This window comes from Sturnira hondurensis, unplaced genomic scaffold (assembly GCF_014824575.4).
Source record: "Sturnira hondurensis isolate 20B ecotype Veracruz unplaced genomic scaffold, ASM1482457v3 Scaffold0006437, whole genome shotgun sequence".
Classification (NCBI taxonomy): Eukaryota; Metazoa; Chordata; class Mammalia; order Chiroptera; family Phyllostomidae; genus Sturnira; species Sturnira hondurensis.
Window position 1 is genome coordinate 2,931,492 of NW_028079068.1, and position 19,332 is coordinate 2,950,823.

The window sequence follows — 19,332 nt, forward strand, 5'->3', positions numbered from 1 at the left end:
GGGGACATAATGTTTCATTTTTATATTTATGATAAACACACCACGGAGCTGGTGGTATTGCTAGTGATTCAACTTTGAAATAAACCCTTCATGTTACCCTTTTCTCCAGTTTTGAGAGCTATTAAAAAAGTGATGACTGATTTCATAATAATGATTTCAGCATTTGAAATTATGTATGTGATTTTGCTGTCATTTTTACCAATGTTATGGAAACAATTACAATAAAAAAAAGATGATTAAAATATAAGAAAAATAACTGTTAGTCTTTACAACTATTCCTGCATGTGTCAATATTTGTAATGCCGTGCAATTAGAAAAAACTGGCCTAGAGATTTCTATAAATCAGGGTGGGGAAAAGAGGTTTACAGTTGTATGTGAATCACAGGGTTTACTCTTGTGTTATTATTTATTAATTATTGTAGTTTCCATATAAACAACTGTAAACCTACTTTTAACCCACCCTATATTTAGTATTTTTAATTTGGGGGTTCATTCAAACAGCTTTATTGTCCTAATTAATTGACTTTGTAATAAGCAAATATTACAAATTTGAATTTGTAAACTGCATTATGTCCATTGAAAATAACTTTTCCTTCTCATATATTGGAGTCTCAAGTGCAGTTTTTTTGCATCATGAGTTCTACTGCTAAAAATAAGTCTGAGAATCTCTAGACTTGATCATGTCAGGCCCCTAGTCAAACACCTTTTGAAAAGGAACTGACCTGGTCTCAGAGAACACATCAATCGAGGGAATTTCAGGTAAGTTGGCCTCCTTTCTGATCCAGGCAGAAGTGCCAGGATATTTAATCACTCCCAGAAGTAACTCTATTAGTGGTCCCTATTTCCTCGAATCTCCCAACCCTATGTTAATGGGAGAAATCAGGTTCTTCTTGCCAATGCAGTAAAGAATTACAGATCAGCAGGTCTATTTGTATGCAAGCAAAGTTTATTAGTGATGCATTTTCATAGAAGAGAATGGGTCTTGCTGAGGTGGGAGTGAGAGGCAAGAGCATGAGCTCCTTTGTTCTGAGAACTTGTAGAGTTGGCGGGATGAGGGTGAAGAAGTTACATATTGATTGATGGGTAAAGGTAGTGTCAGCTATCCTGGGGTGGGGTGTAACTACTCAAAGTTAGGTAGGTGTGGGGAATCTGCTAGCCTGAATCCTTATCTTGCTCCAGACCACATTTGTTCATCTTACTATAAAACAGATACGTGACAGGAGGCAGTTAATTAAAACTGGGGCAGATACCTGAAATTGTTTATGGACTCTTTCCGTAAGCACTAGTGAGTCCCTCATAAAACAGATAGTGACCAGAGGCAGACAATTAGCCTAAGTAGTTTTATGCACTTCTTTGGGCACTGCAGACCCTTTCCCATCTTTTAGGCCTTGGGATGAAAGCACAGCTTCAAAGGCCTTCTTTCTCAGATAGTGGAAACAATACACAGAATTTCAAGGACTTCCCTCCTTCCGTGTCAGCATGGTGTTTCTTGTGATGTTGGAACACCTGGCAGTATTACTGGACCAGGCTCAGAGCTGCTGAGATAGTGGGTGAGATATACCTCCCTCTTCCTCCCTGCCTCGGTTTGCTATCCATCTTATGTAAGTGCTAAAAAGCACTGCCTGGCAACCAGGACACTAGCTGCTGGCCAGCAGCAGCAGCACAGTCTCCGAGTTCTCTCCTGTGCTGTCTCCTGCCTCACCTCTCCTGTGACAGACATGGTCCTCAAAAATTCTTTTTTGGGTTGCTAAGGGGCGATGGTCCATCTTCTGTAGCTACTTCAGGCTTGGATGGGACATTAAACACTGCCTATTGAGAACCATGAAACTCTCACCCTATTCAAACTAAGAGTTGGTGAGGACTTCCTGAGACTGTCAGGGACTCTGCATGTGGATCAGAGGAACTGGAGGGAAGTATCCTTCGATCCATGGCCATGATAGGTGTCCGGAGCCTGAGGTCCTGGGCCTAGATGGCAATCACCTAGAGGTGACAAATTTGACAAGAAGATTAGTGGAGGACTTGGGGTCTTGTCTGATAAGGGTTAAAGCCAAGAGGGACAGAGAAATTCCTGTCTGGGGAGGAGGCTATGCATATTGACGGGCCAGTAGAAAGAGTGTTGTATATATGGGGAAGACGATTATATTAGGGTTCAGTTTTTAGGTTATCTGTAATAGGTTTTTGTTTCTTGAAGAGGAGTGTGGGGTCCTTGATGGGTTTACAAGCATAGGTCTCAGGTTGTGGTTCCTGTCAGCACAACTGATAACCTGTTATGTGGCGTCCAGTGCCAGGATATGTTGTGCTGGATGGAGCACCAATTCAGCTAGTTATCCTTTAGAGTCCTATAGATGCTTGTCCTGTTTAAAGGTATGATTTGAAAGTTTATTTTGGGGATAAGTCCAAGGATTTAATATTTTGCAAATGCATTAGTAAAACAAGGTCCTTAAATGAAGAAACACTGAAAATGATATGGCTGTAGATTCGAATATAATGCAATTAACAAAGGAATTTGCTTTTTGTAACATTTTAAATCAATTAATTTGTTGCCCACAGACTCTCTGCAATATATCCAAAATTACATTTTTATACCTTATGCCTTCTATTATTAAAACCATACACTTGTGCCAACTTAATTTAAACTGTTAATTTTTAGGAACTTTTATTTCCAATGATAGAATGTAAGCAACTGATATCCCTTAGGTTGACTTTTATGAATGCATTTTATGACCTTTAGAAACATAGGTTGCTCTCTTAGCAAATGTAACGTACTTTCACTTTAATTGAAGGAGGTCTCTTTTAAACAGGGCAGGGTCAGGCACTCTGGGACTTATGAGAAAAGAATGAGTGAAGGACTCACTGGCAGGTGTGGCTCAGTGGATTGAGCATCATCCTGTGAACTAAAGAGTCACTAGTTCAAACCCCAATTGAGATGCATGCCTGGAATGCAGGCCAGATCATGTCTCCAGTGGTGGGGGTGTGAGAGGCAGCCTACATGTTAATGTTTTTCTCCCTCTCTTTCTCCTTCCCTTCCCTTCTGTCTAAAATAAATAAATAAAATCTTAAAAAAAAAGAATGAGTGAAGTTAATATCTGACCTAGAGGCAACTTAAAGAAAGGGTGAAGCTTCTATTGTTGGGCTTTCCTGTTATACCCAGGACAGTACAAGTTTGGGAGGAAAGGGGTCCAGAGAAAAAAGTAAGGACAGAGTATGTGGCCCCTATGTCCAATAAAAAGGTTATTGTCCTACCTGCTACATCCATGCACACTCCAGGCTCTAATCTAGTACTGGTGACCTTTTGAGGTGGAGCCAACTGGGGTGGGCAGCTTCAGGCCTTAGTTTCCATTTGCAAAGGTGCTATATCCTCAAGCCAGGGGCCCTGAGGCCCCAGGGACAGAGGGTTGCCCGGTGGCCTGCAGGCTTGTGTTTGTAACACGGTGTTTGAGGAGGCTTATTTCAATTAGGACACTCCTTTGCCCGATGCTCTTTCTCTCGGCACACATGACATGGTGTCATTTGAAGCAGGCCATGCAGGGTCTATAGGATGGACATGCCTAGTCTCCTTTTATCCCTCCTCCTAAGCCCTGGCCTCCCTCTCCCAGTTGTGGGGAACTTAGAAGGTGTCATCTGTAATATCACTGACAAGCCCTGAAATAGACGTTTTCTTCCATCCAGAACAAAGAGATGGAGCATGAGATAATACAAGAAAAGCTTGCATGTAGGGAAACCCTGACCATGGGCCTAACCTATGTAATAGAATAGATATAATTGGAGTAGAGTGTTGAAATTGGTACTCTCATTTTTGGGCCATATTTATCTATCTCCCAGCTTATGCTGAGGCCAGGCTCTACTACACAAAAAAGTCAGCCTCCTTTTCTTGAAACTTTTAGGGTCAAACTTATCCTAGTTCCTAAGAATGCATCCCAATCAGAATTCTAGGGTGATAGAGGGTGTATTTCCCATCTGGTCTGTGTGCACTTAGGAAAAGAAAACAAAGAATGCCTGGTCTCTGAGAAGCATCCCCCGTCTTTGTCCCAAGAGTCACCTAGCAGGTTGTAGGGTGACCCCTGTTTTCCCACTGCAAAGCCACCAGGTGCCTCTGGTCACACAGAGCTCAGAAGTGCTGACCAGTGAAAGACTAAAAGCTATGCTTACCATAGACTACTTGTATCCCTTTCACTACTTGTAAAGTCAGCAGCTTTAGTCAAACTGGACCCTTTTTGCAGATCTCAAGGCTTTTGTAAGTTTGTCTCCTCCCTCCGTGAACAGTCAGAGAGAGGGGATGGCACTGGTCATTTGGTGTATTTTCTGCAAGGACTGGAGGCCAATATAATATCGTTCAACCCAATACGGGAGGTCCCTACTGTGGCAAAATATTTGCCACCTATGTGGCTCTGGCTCATTCTGGTGTAAGGGGCCCATTGGATTAAAATACAGAAGGTGTCTAAGGAGGACAGGCAAGCCTATCTCTGTGAAATACCAGGGGGGTGGTGAGCTGAGAAGCAGGCAGCCCTGTCCTTAGAGTGGGCCCTCCCTCCCCGCTCTTCTCAGGACAGAGGCTGGAGAAAAAGTGGCAGACATATGAGGCTTAGGCCTCAGGCAGTGGGTGAAAAACAACCTGAGTTTTAATTAAAATAAGGCAAATGGTGTCCACATTCCCATGATTGAGATCCCATTGGCCAACAGAGATGATTGGAGACCAAAACACAACAAAACAATAGTGCTGTGAGGGCACTCTGCCTGCGGGGCCTCTCCACCTGCTGCGGATGAGAATAAGTCTACCAAGACATGATCTGCTTGGGGAGGAAAAGTGGCGAATCTCTCAAAGGAGAAGGGCCAGAAGCCTGTTCCTCAGTGGGCATTTATTGGGTTCAGTTTGCACAGGAATACAGGTAAAGCTCATCAATCATTGTCAGGCAGTAAGGATCAAACAATAGATAATGTTCAAAGAACTAGAAGGGCTTATTTTGAGTCAGGGTCAGTTAGCTAAAGGGCCATAAAACTTTGGAAAACAAACTCTTTTCATGCTTGGACTCTTGTCAGAAAATTGAGGGCATTCTTAGCAAAGCAGGCTTCACAGGATTTTATATATTCTTTGTTAAGCCTGATCACCCTAGGGAATTGCCTGTTCCTGCCCAGGGCTGCACCTCCTTCTGGCATTGTTTCAGGCTTATGTCAGGCAGGGGAAATAAGGAAACCAAGAGATTAGGAGACTTCTTACAGATGGAATGAGGACTCAGGCTATGTCAAAGCCTGAGGGGCAAGGGTCAATCACTTTCTTTTTCTATAGCTCCCCAAGTCCTTCCCTGAGGGCCCCTTTGTGACCATGCCTGTCTTAGGTTGTCCCTCCCCTGAAGAATCTTATTTATTGTTGGCTAACCAGTCATCTGCCCAAGGCCAAGCAGGGTGCAGTAAAAGGGGCAGAGGCGGTGCTCCTGCCAGAGAGATAAGCTTTGTCTCCTTAATGGCTTATGGTTCCAAGGTCTTTTACTCAGCCTAAGCCATGGTAGGGTTACAGCTTCTGAAACTAGGCAGGGTGGTTCCCAACATAATGCTAGAAATGAAGTTTGAGTCAAACATGGAATTATTAAAGAGATCCCAACCATGGGAATGTGGACACCATTTCAGAGCCTCCAGATAATGCAGTGTGAAGGCAAATTTATCAGCATAAACAAAGACAGTGGTTGTGAGGACAAGGATGATGTCCTAGAGGAAGTTACAAAAAAATCACATTAAAGGAACTCTCAGATATTTCATGACATTGAAAACATAAAGGATAAAATGCTGGGATCTGATTCAAACTTAGGAAGCAATATGGCAATTCTCCAAAGTACAGAAAGTCTTTGGGAAAGGAAAAAAAGCAAAAGCTTTTCGAACAACTCTTGATAGGTTTTCTACAAAGAAACAAAACACTTTAGTCCTCAATTAAAGTTTCCAAAGTTTAAAATTAAAGCATAGCAGATAAATATTAGTTCTGTTTTAAATTTCACTATACATTTACAAACAAGAGTAAGATTTTTTTTCTATTTTTATTTGTTTTTAGGGAGTGGGGAAGAGAGGGAAAAAGAGAGGGCAAGAAATATCAGGCACCCACATGGAGTATCTCTCCCTGCAACTGGGGACCTGGCCTACAACCCAGACATGTGACTGGGAATTGAACTGGCAACCTTTCAGTTTGCAGGCTGGCACTCAATCCACTGAGTCATACCAGACAGGGTAGAAAAAAATTTTTTTGACAAAAATTTTAAATGTTATAGGCAATTGTAAACTTTTCTGTTAATTATTAAGATTGCTTTGTATAGTTTTAGCTTGCATGGTCCTTTTTAAAATTCCCTGCTAACAAGCAAATGGAGGATTATCTAGTTGATCTAATATTGCTTATTAGTATAAATTTATGTACATTTGTCTTATTTAAAATAATTTAATATTATTATTATGCTTTTTAACATTAAACTTTAGGCTCCTGTGTTATGTCTGGCCTTGTGACTGGTCCATAAAAGTTGCCTAATATATATAGCTGATTTATTTTATATATGAATAAATTATTTTCTGAATATCTCCTTATGTTTATATTTACTTCTGAATATAATTTTTACCTCATAGGTGAACTAAATGCTTTAAAATTTTCTGATTTTTAAACATTGGAAAAAATTCTGCTCATGTATATGTAAAATAGAAATAGTTTGAATCTAAAGTGCCTTTTTTTTCTTGCTTACTCTAAAAGGAAAACAATGACCAGTCATCATCTATCACCTTCTGAAAACTGAACATTCAAGATATTCAAATTTAAAGAAGACTGTAACTGAGCAGATTGGGGCTTGGCCACGTGGCACCTTGACACATGACCCAACAATTAGTGTGGAAGGAAACAGGTTTTTATTAACAGGGTTCCAACCTGGGGCAGGGGTGGTGGCTGGGAGCACTGCTGCTCAGCCTTCTGCTCAGAGTCTTCCTCTCCTGTGAGACCCAGAACTTCTCTTGCTCCCCAAAAAGCTGTAAAGCAAAACCATGCCCAGAAGTTCCCCATTTCCTTATCCGTTCTTAAGCTGACTCTGCAAATAGGTCTCCATGCCCTGTGGAATGTGCACTTGTGGGTCTCAGAGTCGCCATCCTCTCGCAGCGGCTCTCTCCTTCAGGATCTGGGGTGCGTTGTCCTCAGCCTCTATGCATTGGTTCAGGGAAACATGTGCCGTGGTACACTGGGTCATGGCAGAGTCCAGGGAGCTCCATGTCCCAAGAAAGTGACTTCTCTATACGTTCTTCAGAGAAGCAGAAGTCTGCAACTCAGCATTCCTGGTCACAGTTCGGCTCCAAGTATCTCCCATGAATCCATGCTTGGCTTGGCAGGTCCCTGCACAACTCCTTCAGCTCTGCCGCTGTCTTCTCCAGGCAGGCTTCCCAGCCGACCCTCTCTTTCCTACCCTACACCTCTCCTCCCAAGCACCAGACTTCAGGGCAGACCCTCTCTCTTTCGGCCCGCACTCATTTAAATGCTGGGCCTGGAACTTCCTATGTGACCTCGTATCTGGCCCCTCCTATGATGTGCCACTTTTGCCAGTTCCCTAGTACTTTTTACCTTTGTTGGGCTGCCATCTTTAGTCAGGGCAAGAGTTCCCTGTGGCACAGGGGTAACTGGGATGGGCATTCGGCTTCCCTGGCTATGTCATGGTCACTATATGCTCTGAAAGTCACCACATCTTTTGTGTTGGGCAGCAGACCTCTTCCCTTCAGGAAGGGCATGGCTACTAACTTGTCATTGTTATGCAAATTTTCTCAAATGCCGCATTGTCCACTTCCCCCTTCCCCAATCATGGGTTATGGGGAATAAGCTCTGCTATTCTCAGGGAGACCCTCACCTTGTACCCTGTTATAGTACCAGCATAAAAATAGCCCTTTTATAATAGCATCTTAGTTATAAATGAAAATTAAAAGAAAACATTTACAGTAGCAACAAATTATAAATTATCCCAGAAACAACTAAACAAGAATTGTGGAACACTTATCTGAGGAACTCTATACAATTTTACTGGAAGACATAAAATAAAATGTGAACACAGAGACACACCATGTTTCTGGGTGGGAAAATTTAACATAATAAAGCTGTCAGTGTTTCCCCAAATAATATATACATTTTATGCAATTCCAAACAAAATCCCAATGAAGCATTTGGGGAGATCTTGAAAAGTTTCTACTTTTATCTGAAGAAAAAAGAAATGTAGTAATTACTAAGAAATTGTTGAAAAAGAATAATAGAGAAGGAGGACCTAACAGACACTAAAATGTGTTATAAAGCAAGACTAATTAGTGGTTTTGGTGGAGGAATAAACAGAAAGAGCAGAGGAATAGAGGAGAACCCCAAAATAGACTCACGGACACATGGGAGTGAAACATCTGCTAAATGGGCATCTCATCAGTGAGGAAAGGACGGCCCCTTGAATAAAGTGCATTGGGACAATGTGATTTCCATGAAAAATACAAAGTTATGATCATATTGCATAGCACATGAAAAGGTGTTTTCACATGAATTAAAGATATAAATGTAAAAACAAAACAACCAGAACTGATTGGAAAAACAAAGGTAATTTATACAATTTTAGAATTGGGTGAAAAAAGTCAGAATGCCTAAAGGAAAAAACTATAGGACATTTTATGTTACATCAGTTTTTCTTACTTGGACTTCACGCACAGGGGCTGAGTTAGCCATATGCCTCAGCGTATGGCACTAACATTAATAGCTTGTTTGAGGCTTTTCTTTTGTTTTATATATGAACATATGTATTTACATAGTCACATCCCTTTGATCTTTTCACTCCTCTACATATGTAACTGTTCTAATATTTTATTTATTTTTAAACATTTATTTAGAGAGAGAAGGAGGGAGGGAGAAAGAGAGGGAGAGAAACCTCAGTGTGTGAGAGATACACGGTCAGTTGCTTCTCACACGCCCCCTACTGGGGACCTGGCCTGCAACCCAGGCATGTGCTCTGACTGGGAATCGAACTGGCAACCTTTTGGTCTGCGGACCAAAGCTTAGTCCATTGAGCCACACCAGCCAGGGCCTGTTTGATTATTTTAAATACATATTCTTTTGTCTGTGTTGCTCTAAAATGGGTAATGTTCAGAAGGCATGTGTCTAATTATGTAAAGTGTATCATGTTACACTCTTTCCATTTCTTTCTGTAAATTGTAGAGTTGCTATATATTTTTATGACTTAAAGCTTTTTAGAAACTATTTTTAAGGTATAGTTGGCATACATTATTATATTGGTTTTCATTCCATTTCTTATTTTATTCCCTCCCCCCACCACCATGATTTAAAGCTCCATATTGCTATGTGTACAGTTAGCCTGGCTGCACAGTGCTCCATCGTGTACATTTACTGTGTTTTGCTCAGCCTTTTCCCTGCGATGGGTACCCAGATTGCTTCTAACGCTGAGCCACAACAAGCAATGCTTCTATGAATAGCCTTGTGCATGCAATCTCATGGACGTGAGTGGGTATTTCTTTGAGATAAAGCCTCAGATATGGACTAGCTGGACCAGAAGGCTGCACAGATGTAATCTGGAGAGAAATCCGAACAAGCGCCAGATTGCTCTCCAGAATGACTGTACTGGTAGAATACACTTCTATCAGCTGTTCATTAAGGCCAAAATCCCCTAATTTTTCTAATGTAACAGGTGTAAAGGGATGTCACTTTTACTCATGTATTTATTTTCAAAGCTTTTATTTATTTACTTTTAGAGAGAGGGGAAGGGCAGGAGAAAGAGAGGGGGAGAGTAACGTCAATGCGTGGTTGCCTCTCACGTGCCCCAAACCAGGAACCTGGATGGCAACCCTGGTTCGACCAGGAATCGAACCAGTGATCCTTTGGTTTGTAGGCTGGCACTCAATCCACCGAGCCACACCAGCCAGCGCAGGGATGTCACTTTAACAACATTTTCTATTTAAAGGGAGTTGTCTGTAGGTTGCATACAATTGGGTCTTATATTTGTATGAAGTCTGACAATCTCTGCCTTTTATTTTGAATTCTGGAACAAATGACATTAGTCATAATTATCAGTTTGACTGGGTTCGATGCTGCCATCTTGTTTTAAACCTTATTCCACCTGTTTTTTGATCCTTTTACTTTCTTTTCTGCCTTCTTTTGGATTAACTAAATACTTTTAAGGTTCCACATTTCTCCATGATTGCCTTATAAGCTCAATTAAAAAAAAATGGTTCCTCTAACTAGAGTTTCCCGGATGCATGTTTTACCTAAAACAGGATATTGTCTAATGACTTCATGTTGAATAGAAAAGCCTTATTCCAATATACTTCCACTCCCCACAGGACAGTTATATAGTTGTGTGTAGTTTGTTATGTAAATTCCTCCCATGCCACCTCCCGCTGCTAAACGCCTAAAGTTGTCTCTAGTGATTAATTTGTATCTTTCCCGGTAGAGAGGGAATAATGAACTCTCTGTAAATTTATGTCCTCCTTTCAGGCAAATAGAGCTTTTCTAGTACTTATTTCTTCTCAGTCGCCTCCCACTGAAAATAATCCTTATGCCGAAGTGGCATGTTTAGAGGTGGGAAATTCTGTTTCTTTCCGTCATAATGCTCTAGTCTTTGTGTAGCCAAGGGTCTCCTTGAATACTTTGTTCTTCCGTTTTCTCCTTTTGAAATATATCTTATTGATTATGCTATTACAGTTGTCCCATTTTTTTCTCTTTTATTCCCCTCTGTCCTGCACCCCACCTCCCACCAGCATCCCCCACCTTTTGTTCATGTCCATGTACATATAAGATCTTTGGCTTCTCCATTTCCCATATTATTCTTAAATGCCTCCTGTCTATTTTGTACCTACCATTTATTCCCTGTGCCTTCCACCCCCCCTCCCTTGCTGATAACCCTCCATGTGATCTCCATTTCTGTGATTCTGCTCCTGGTCTAGCTGTTTGATTAGTTTGTTTTTGTTTTTGTTTTTAGGTTCAGTTATCGATAGTTGTGAGTTTGTTGTCATTTTACCGTTCATATTTTTGGTCATATTCTTTTCCTTAGGGAAGTCCATTTAACATTTCTTATAATAAGGACTTGGTGATGATGAATTCCTTTAACTTGACCTTATGGGGGAAGGACTTTATCTGCCCTTCCATCGTATTTTTTATTTTTATTTTTTTTTCTGCCCTTTCATTTCAAATGATAGCTTTGCTGGATAGAGTAATGTTGGATGTAGGTCCTTGCCTTTCATGACTTGGAATACTTCTTTCCAGCCCCTTCTTACCTACAAGGTTTGTTTCAAGAAATCAACTGGTAGTCTTATGAGAGCCCCTTTGTAGGTAAGTCTCTCCTTTCCTCTTGTTGCTTTTAAGATTCTCTCCTTATCTTTAATCTTGGGTAATGTAATTATGATGTGCCTTGGTGTGTTCCTCCCTGCGTCCAACTTCTTTGGGACTCTCTGAGCTTCCTGGACTTTCTGGAAGTCTATTTCCTTTGCCAGATTGGGGAAGTGCCCCTTAATTATTTTTTCAGATAAGTTTTCAGTTTCTTACTGTTCCTCTTCTCCTTCTGGCACCCCTATGACTTGGATGTTGAAACATTTAAAGTTGTCCTGGAGGTTCCTAAGCCTCTCCTCATTTTTTTGAATTCTTGTTTCTTCATTGTGTTCTGGTCGAATGTTTATTTCTTCCTTCTGGTTCAAATTGTTGATTTGAGTCCCGTTTCCTTCCCGTCCCTGTTGGTTTCCTGTGTATTTTCCTTTATTTCACTTTGCACAGCCTTCACTTCTTCCTCTATTCTGCAACCATACTCAACCATTTCTGTGAGCATCCTAATTACCAGTGTTTTGAACTGTGCATTTGATAGGTTGGCTATCTCTTCATCGCTTAGTTCTATTTTTGGAGCTTTGATCTGCTTAATCTGTTCTTTCATTTGGGCCATATTTTTTTTTGTCTGGGTGTGCCTGTTACATTTTAAGGGGTGGAGCCTTAAGTGTTTGCTAGGGTAGGGCAACCCTCCTCCCTGTGTTGTGGTGCTGTGTGTGGGGGAGGGGTCTGAGAGGGAACAATGCTACTTACTAGTCTCTGCTAACTTTCAATCACTTCCCCTGCAACCCATAAGCAAATTGGGCCCTTTTGGTGTTGATTCCTGGTAGGTGGGTTTATATAGGTTCTAGGACCCTGTGGGTCTCTCCAACAAACTCTCTTGTAAGACTGGGAGTTTCTCCCACTAATGCTTCAACCCCCACAGGTGTTTTCAGTCAGAGGCTTTGAAGCTTTATTTCCCCACCCTGAAACCCTGGGTTGCGTGGTCTGTCTCACTCCCCAGTTGTTCCTCCCAGTTTATCTGCATGCAAATGTGGGACCGCCTGACCCACTAGCCGCTGCCTTACCACCAGTCCTCTCCACCCTCGCTGCCCATCTCCGCCTCTCTGACTAGTCTGGATGAATCTTTCTTTTTTAATTCCTTGGCTGTCAGACTGCCATACAGTTCGATTTTCTGGCAGTTCTGGTTATTTTTAGTTTTTTCATTTGTTGTTGTCTTCCTTTTGGTTGTGCAAGGAGGCAACGTGTACCTACCTACGCTTCCATCTTATCAGGAAGTGCCATTGCCTCCTCCTATTATCACGTCTTCTCCCCTTCCCCCGTACCACAGGTTTATCCTGGGATTAAGAGTCAGAATCGCTTTGATTTTCTTGTTTGAATCTTGTCTTTTGTGTGGTTCTTTGAAGTTACTGCAGGCTTGATCTGTTTCTCAATCCAGTTTTAATATTGTGGTTCCTGCCCTCTTCCAGAATAGTATTCACTTGGATTTGAAAGAAGTGGTTTCTCAAATTGGTAACTACAAAATAGTCACAGGGAAGGAAAGTACAGCATAGGCAATACATATGTTGTCGATGATATTGCAGTAACCATGTATGGTGCCAGGCGGGCACCATAGACTTTGGGGGGAAATTACTTTGTAAATTACATGTGTCTAACCACTGTGTCTAACAACGGAAACCAATACAAAATAATGCTGAATGTCAACTGTAATTGGAAAATTATTATTATTTTTTCAAAGAAAGCAGTGGTTTTAGCCAGAAGAACAAATATGGGTGTTGGCTGCCTGTCAGGACCGAGTGTGTGTTGGAGGAAACAGCCTTGGTGCCGTGTGGGGTCATGGAAACTTCTACTTTTTTTTTTTCCCCAAGTTTTTGACTCTAAGCTTGAAGCATGTCTAAAGTTGCTATTATCTTTGTGGCAGTTGTTTCCTGCAAGTACTTTGGGCTTGTTTTTTACTCTTATTTCTTTGTCAATCCAATGACTTCTGCTTTCTATCCTTAGGGAATTTTGGCTCACTGATATACCCTTTCTTTACTCGGTGCTAGAGGTTTGGTCTATTCCATGGGCTCTCTGCTTAGTTATTCAAGAAATTTGGGCCAGGAAGGAAAGTAGATTACTATCTTAATCTAATCTCTCCTATTGCTTTTCTATCTTTTTATAGCAGTCAGAGCAATTTTTTAAAAATCAAAACTGATAAAGAAAATAAACTGATAAGATAATCAAATTTTATTTATGAGAGCAATTTTCTCTTGACTTTCCTGAAGGAATCATTTATCATTTCTGTTTCCTGCATTAACTCATTTTCACCAGGACCCATTTGCCCACATGCTTTAAACTCAAACACTGACAGCATGAAACCCATTATTAGTTTAACGATCTGGGAAAAGATAAAATGCGTAAGAAAAAAACAGATGAATTATAAAGAACGGGAGGCTTCCTCTAAACACTAAACAAGAGCCTAATAAATGGGTTAGTTCTCAGTTATATGCCATTAACTAAAATTAGGGCATGGGAATGAGCACATTTTCCCTTTTTCAAGACTGTTGTGTTAGAAGGGTTTTCCATCCTCGGCACTACTGACACTTTGGCCCAGATGAATCTTGGCGGGCGCAGGGGCTGACCTATGGCGGATGTTTTGCAGCGTCCCTGGCCTCCACCTCCTGAATGTCAGTATCACCCCCCTCACCCCCCCCACCCCCCACCCCCGCCACCCTTCCGCTGGTCATGACAACAAAAATGCGTCCAGATGCTGCCAAACTGTACTCTGGAGGAGGGTGGGACTAAATTTCCCCAATTGAGAACCACTGTTGGGGGGGGGGAGGGCAAAGGGGAAAAAATAGGGACAACTGTCATAGCATAAACAATAAAATATAATTTAAAAAACTCCCTGCTGAGTGAAAGAACCACTCACCCAAAGTAGCTTTTCAAATATTAGATGATAAAATATATAACGTAGAATTGCATGTCCATTATATCCAACTCAGTACTTTACAATAGACTGTGTCTTCTCACAGTCCCATGAAATATTGAAAATACCGATGCTCTCTGAGCTCAGCGTGGTTAAAAGTAGAATGTGAAAGCTAGGAAAAAAGCTCTAACATTAGAATTAAAGTACGACAGGAACTCTTGTAAACAACTATTAGCCAAAGAATAAAGAAAAACCCAATTCGAGAATGTCTAGAAAGTAACAAAATTGATTTTTAAAACCTTAACTAAATCAGTGCTCAAAAGAAAAAGTAATGTCGTCAATGTTTATATTGTAAAACAAGGAAAAGAAAACCAAACAAAAATCAATGAAATAGGCATTCAACCTAAAAAGTTAGAGGTCTATTGAAAAACTAAGAGAAATAGACAAGAAATCAGTAAAAGAAAATGAGATATTAGGGAATTAGAAAACAGAAAACAGCAGAACCAGTTCATGAATTTTCTTTTCCTTTGGGCAATTTGCTCTAAGTGAAATCCAGAAACAAGCAAAAATGACTTGATAATCTACTAATTAACGAACAGGAAAAACAACAGAGAGACATACAAAATAAGAACAAAAAAGGGGGAAATAACCACAGGTTTAGGCAAATTAAAGGAATCAAGAGAGTACAAGTGTGTAGGAGAGCTTAGGGATTTTAATTTTGTTTACTCATCTGTCCCAACTACTTAGGATAGAGCCTAGCAGAGTGGCATTCAGAAAATGGTGCTTGACTAAATGAATGAATACATTTACATTTGCCAAACTATATACAACATTGAAAAATTTCAAGAAGAAAAATGTGAAAAATTGATCCTAGATGAGATAGAAAGTATACAGTCTCCCGAGTGACAGATGAAATTCTCAGGCAAATTCCACCAACACTTTAAGGAACAAATAATTTACATTGAACTTAATTTTTTCTAGAGCAGAGAGAGTGAAAGAAAATCTAGCTTTCTCTTCTTAACCATGGAGTGAGCCAACTTGATAATAGAAACGAATTAAAGAGTATGCATGAAGAAAACTACAGAATAGTCTTATATATAAATATCAATAGAAAAATGCCTAATGGAGCACTATCAAATCACAGCACAGTTGTAAAAAAAAAAACTGGGCAGTTATTTCTGTGTGCTCCTGGTAAGGCTGTCCCTCCCCGACCTCCTTGGCAGGACTTAACCTGAGTCCCTAGTCTACTGACAACCTAGCGATTCCACGTAGCTCTGCATAGCCTTTGAAGGAAGTTTACCAATAGCCAAATCTAAGGGGGACCCTACATAAACCCATTTACTACTCATTTACTACTCCCTGCCTGCATACTCTGCATCTCACTCTCAAACTGGCTAAAACACCAGTGCCCAGAGGAGATTAGGATTAAAAGTGATTATCTATTCTTCCCCACCCCCAGCCCTAGCCAAGGGAAGTGAAAATGCAGGGATTTGGTATCTGGAGGTAGAAACATGAAGTCTACAGTTCAGATTCAGGGGGAGCTCACGTTCCAGGGCCAGGTCTCCACAACGAAACATCCAGATTTAGTTAACCAGTCTACAGTGATCAGAGAGGAAAGTCACCAGCAGATGCCTGAAACTGTTAGGGAGTTCCAGAGAAATACCAAGCGTGGGGAATTTGATTTTGCTCAGCCTTCCTTAATTCCCGTAACTGTGGTCATAAACGCGTGCACATCTCAAAGAATTGAAGGCTGCAGACATGGGACCATTGTTTATGTCCATCTCTTGGCTTCTCATTGGCCTCATTGTCATCACCTTGGGAAGATGGAGCCCGAGGGAGGTCCTTGAGGAGAACAGTCAAAGTAGGCAGGTCAAGAAGCCTTCTGCAGCCTGGGGCAGCAAGTCCTGGCTGCTCCTGTCCCTGTGCTTTTATGGACAGGAAGCACAGCATGCTTTTGGCTTTTCCTTTTCTTGGAAGGTTACGTCCCCATTGATGTGTCTTACTTCCTAGCAGGCCAGAGGCACCTGATTAGACAGGAGATTGACTTGGGTTAATAAACATCTCTGGGGTCACATAAGTCCCCAGGAGGGTCCACAGGATTGGTCATCAGTGCCTGAGCTCAGCAAAGCTCTGACTGAGTGAGGCCACATTTATCATTGGTGTCAATCGGACAGGCTGGAAATCTGGACAGAGGGATGGCGAGTTAGTGTGCTAGGGCTACTGTGATAATGTGCTGCAAACACGGTGACTCACACAGCACGTTTATCACCTCACCATTCTGGAGGCCGGGTCCGAGATCATGGAGTCAGCCAGGTTGGCTCCTTCCGAGGGCTGAGAGGGAGAATTTGGTCTACGCCTCCTCCCAAGCTTCTGGTGGTGTGCGGTAAATCTTGGAGGTTCCTTTCCTTGTAAAAGCATCACCCTCATCTCCTCCTCTGTCCTCACATGGCACCCTTCTTGTGTGAGTGTCAGCATTCAAATGTCCTCTCCTTATAAGGACACCAGTCATATTGGACTAGGTCCACCCGAATGGCCTCACCTTAACTAATGACATCTGTAATACCCTTATTTCCAAATAAGGTCACCTTCAGAGGTACTGGGGGCTAGGATTTTAACATATACATTTTGGGGATACAGTTCACCCTAACAGAGAAGGGAAGCTGGAGGGGATTGAGGGGGAGGGGGGATTGACATGCAGAAGCTCATATCAGACTATCCCTCTTCCCCGACCTTCCTACTTTCTGTCCTCAGCCTCTCTGTGATGACTTAGGGAGGATTCCCCCTTGCAATCTATAGAAATATATACATTTCCCCTCTGACAAATCATGGGACTCCTTTTTCCATTGCTTGTCTTTTAAAAATGGTTGGGTAAGTGTGGTCCCTCCTCCACACTGGGCCCCTCAAAATATTTTGAAGGGGTTTGATGACAGAGACCAGGACTCTAGTTTCTGCTTCTTCTCCTTCCCTCTCTTCCCAGAGCTCGGCGTGCAGTGGGAACCGGATCAAAGGCCCCTCAATGGAATGACCTCAGATGACCAGCCCTGCCCCTCCCCTCCCCCTCCCCCCTCCAACAACAAAATGGAGATTCACATGGTGGAGCAAATCATCACACTTTAATATTAATTTTTTTGAACAGAACATTTTTCCAGAGGACAACATTATAAGTATTAATACTGAAATCTGTGGAAATAGTAGAGATCATTTTTTTAAGTGAGAACTTCTCAAAAGTGTTCATTTTCAGGTCATTGAAGATTATCTGTTTGGACAAATATGATTTTTCAAACAATGCCTTGTGAAGGTGACCTAACGTGAGTGAATAAAACATATTGCTTGAGTTGAAAATAGGTATATCTGTATTGCAAAATTCTAATAATCTCATTCACTTAAAAAATTACACACAGGAAAATGCCCAGTGTTGTTTTGAACTTGCTATCTTGAAATTTACATATTTATCTCAAAAACACTTTAGAAAAGTCTTTAGTATAATAATTTTATAAAGTTTCTTTTTTTAACTTTTCCCCCAAAGCCCCCCTTTTAAATGCCTTCTTTTAAAATAGCCATCTTTGGACAATCTCACCATACAGGGGTTTATCTGCATATGGTGATAGTCTCAAGACAGTCTGCGTAATGGTGGTGGTATGAGGCGTGGGGGTAACAGTGTAAGGGTCACCAGGTATGTGAATTTCTGGCCCTTTAAAGCATACAGGAGAGAATGAGCAATTATCCATCCTTAAAGCTGGGTACCAACTAATCAAACGCTGAATGGAAACAGCCACCAAATCATTAGGGCTTTGCCATCCCCCTAATTGCTCCCAAACCATTATTTCAACAGATTCAAACTTTTCTCAGTATAGCTAAGTCAAAATCATATATCGCACCGACGTCAAACCCATCACCACTTCATCCGAGGGGAAGCACCGGCCAAAGGTCCTGGCACACACCGGAGGGAAAAATCACTCAGGAGCTCTCGGAAGTCAGTATTCATCATGAAATGGGTATTCGGGATGGTCACTCCACCTGCCAAATCAAGTCCCCAAAGGGGAAAATTTCACTCCAAAGTCGCACAGCTGCATCTGTTACTAGCACCTCAGGACCATTTCACTGACCACTCCCTGGCTCTCTTAATCCTTCCCTCTGTTTCTGACGCGCCCTCCTCCCAGTTTTCATTCAGGCAGCTCGTCCACCGAAGCCCCAGACAGCACCTGGGTTTAAGTGTGTGTGTTTGGGGCTTGGTGGGGGCGGGGCTGGCTGCAGCTACACCAATAATTTGCTCAGAACAAAACCACAGGCAGTGAGTGATGCCCACCACGTTCCGACCCCTCCCTCCCTTCTGATGCCCTGATACAGGCTGCCCCCCAGACCAAGGGTCCCTGGAGCGCTCCTCTTCACTGCGGGGCCACTAGCAAGGGTCCCCTCTTCTCCTTATAGTCCTTCCTTGCCTTTCTTACTAGGCCTCCTGAGAGCTGATGGTTTGAGATCCGGAATGATGACCAGCAAAGTAAGTTTCTGCTATAGTGATGGCAATGATGACGATGAACCTATCTCTTAAACAGCGCAGGTGGAAGAGCCTCTAAAAGGACAAGGGTGCGTATGTGTGCACGCGCATGCGCGCACGCATGTGCGTCTGTCCTGGGCCGCGTTTAAGACCCAGTTCCATACAAGTACTCTGAGCTTTAAATTAAAATATAAATTGAAATATAAATTGAAATAAAATAAATTAAATTGAAAGAAAAAAGGCTCTGAAATTCAGTCAAGGGTTAATTGGATGAAAGAAAAGACTCTTGCATTGCCCCGCATGACTAAATAATACATTTTGTTGACCCCTGGGGCCTAATTTCTGTTCCTCTTTGCTGATTTTTCTATTTGCTTCCTGGCACAATTAGTTATTTTTCTCAGTGTTTCTAGAATTAGGTATTAAATATGTCAAATGTCCAACCAAATAATGTCATCAATTAACTGTCTGTAAAAAATATCAGCACATTGGTAGATTGACTATATCTTACTCTTATTAATTGAATGATATTTATTCAGTAGAAATCATTTATCTTCAAGAGCTATTAATTAACCTATAAGTGTTTCTTAGCTCCAAGTTTGTGTTCACCCTTTCATTCTCAAGACTAGGTGGTGA

General features: G+C 41.6%; 1 protein-coding gene across 1 annotated transcript in view; it reads right to left on the reverse strand.

Annotated features, from left to right (window-relative positions):
* Nucleotides 1-17,717: 17,717 nt before the first annotated feature.
* The window catches only part of AKR1D1 (aldo-keto reductase family 1 member D1), a 53,283-nt gene continuing 51,668 nt past the window's right edge, over nt 17,718-19,332 (reverse strand). Inside the window, exon 10 of the mRNA XM_037049121.1 lies at nt 17,718-18,221. Coding sequence (XP_036905016.1) covers nt 18,179-18,221 — 43 coding nt within the window. The 3' untranslated portion in view covers nt 17,718-18,178. The remainder of the gene's footprint in view (nt 18,222-19,332) is intronic.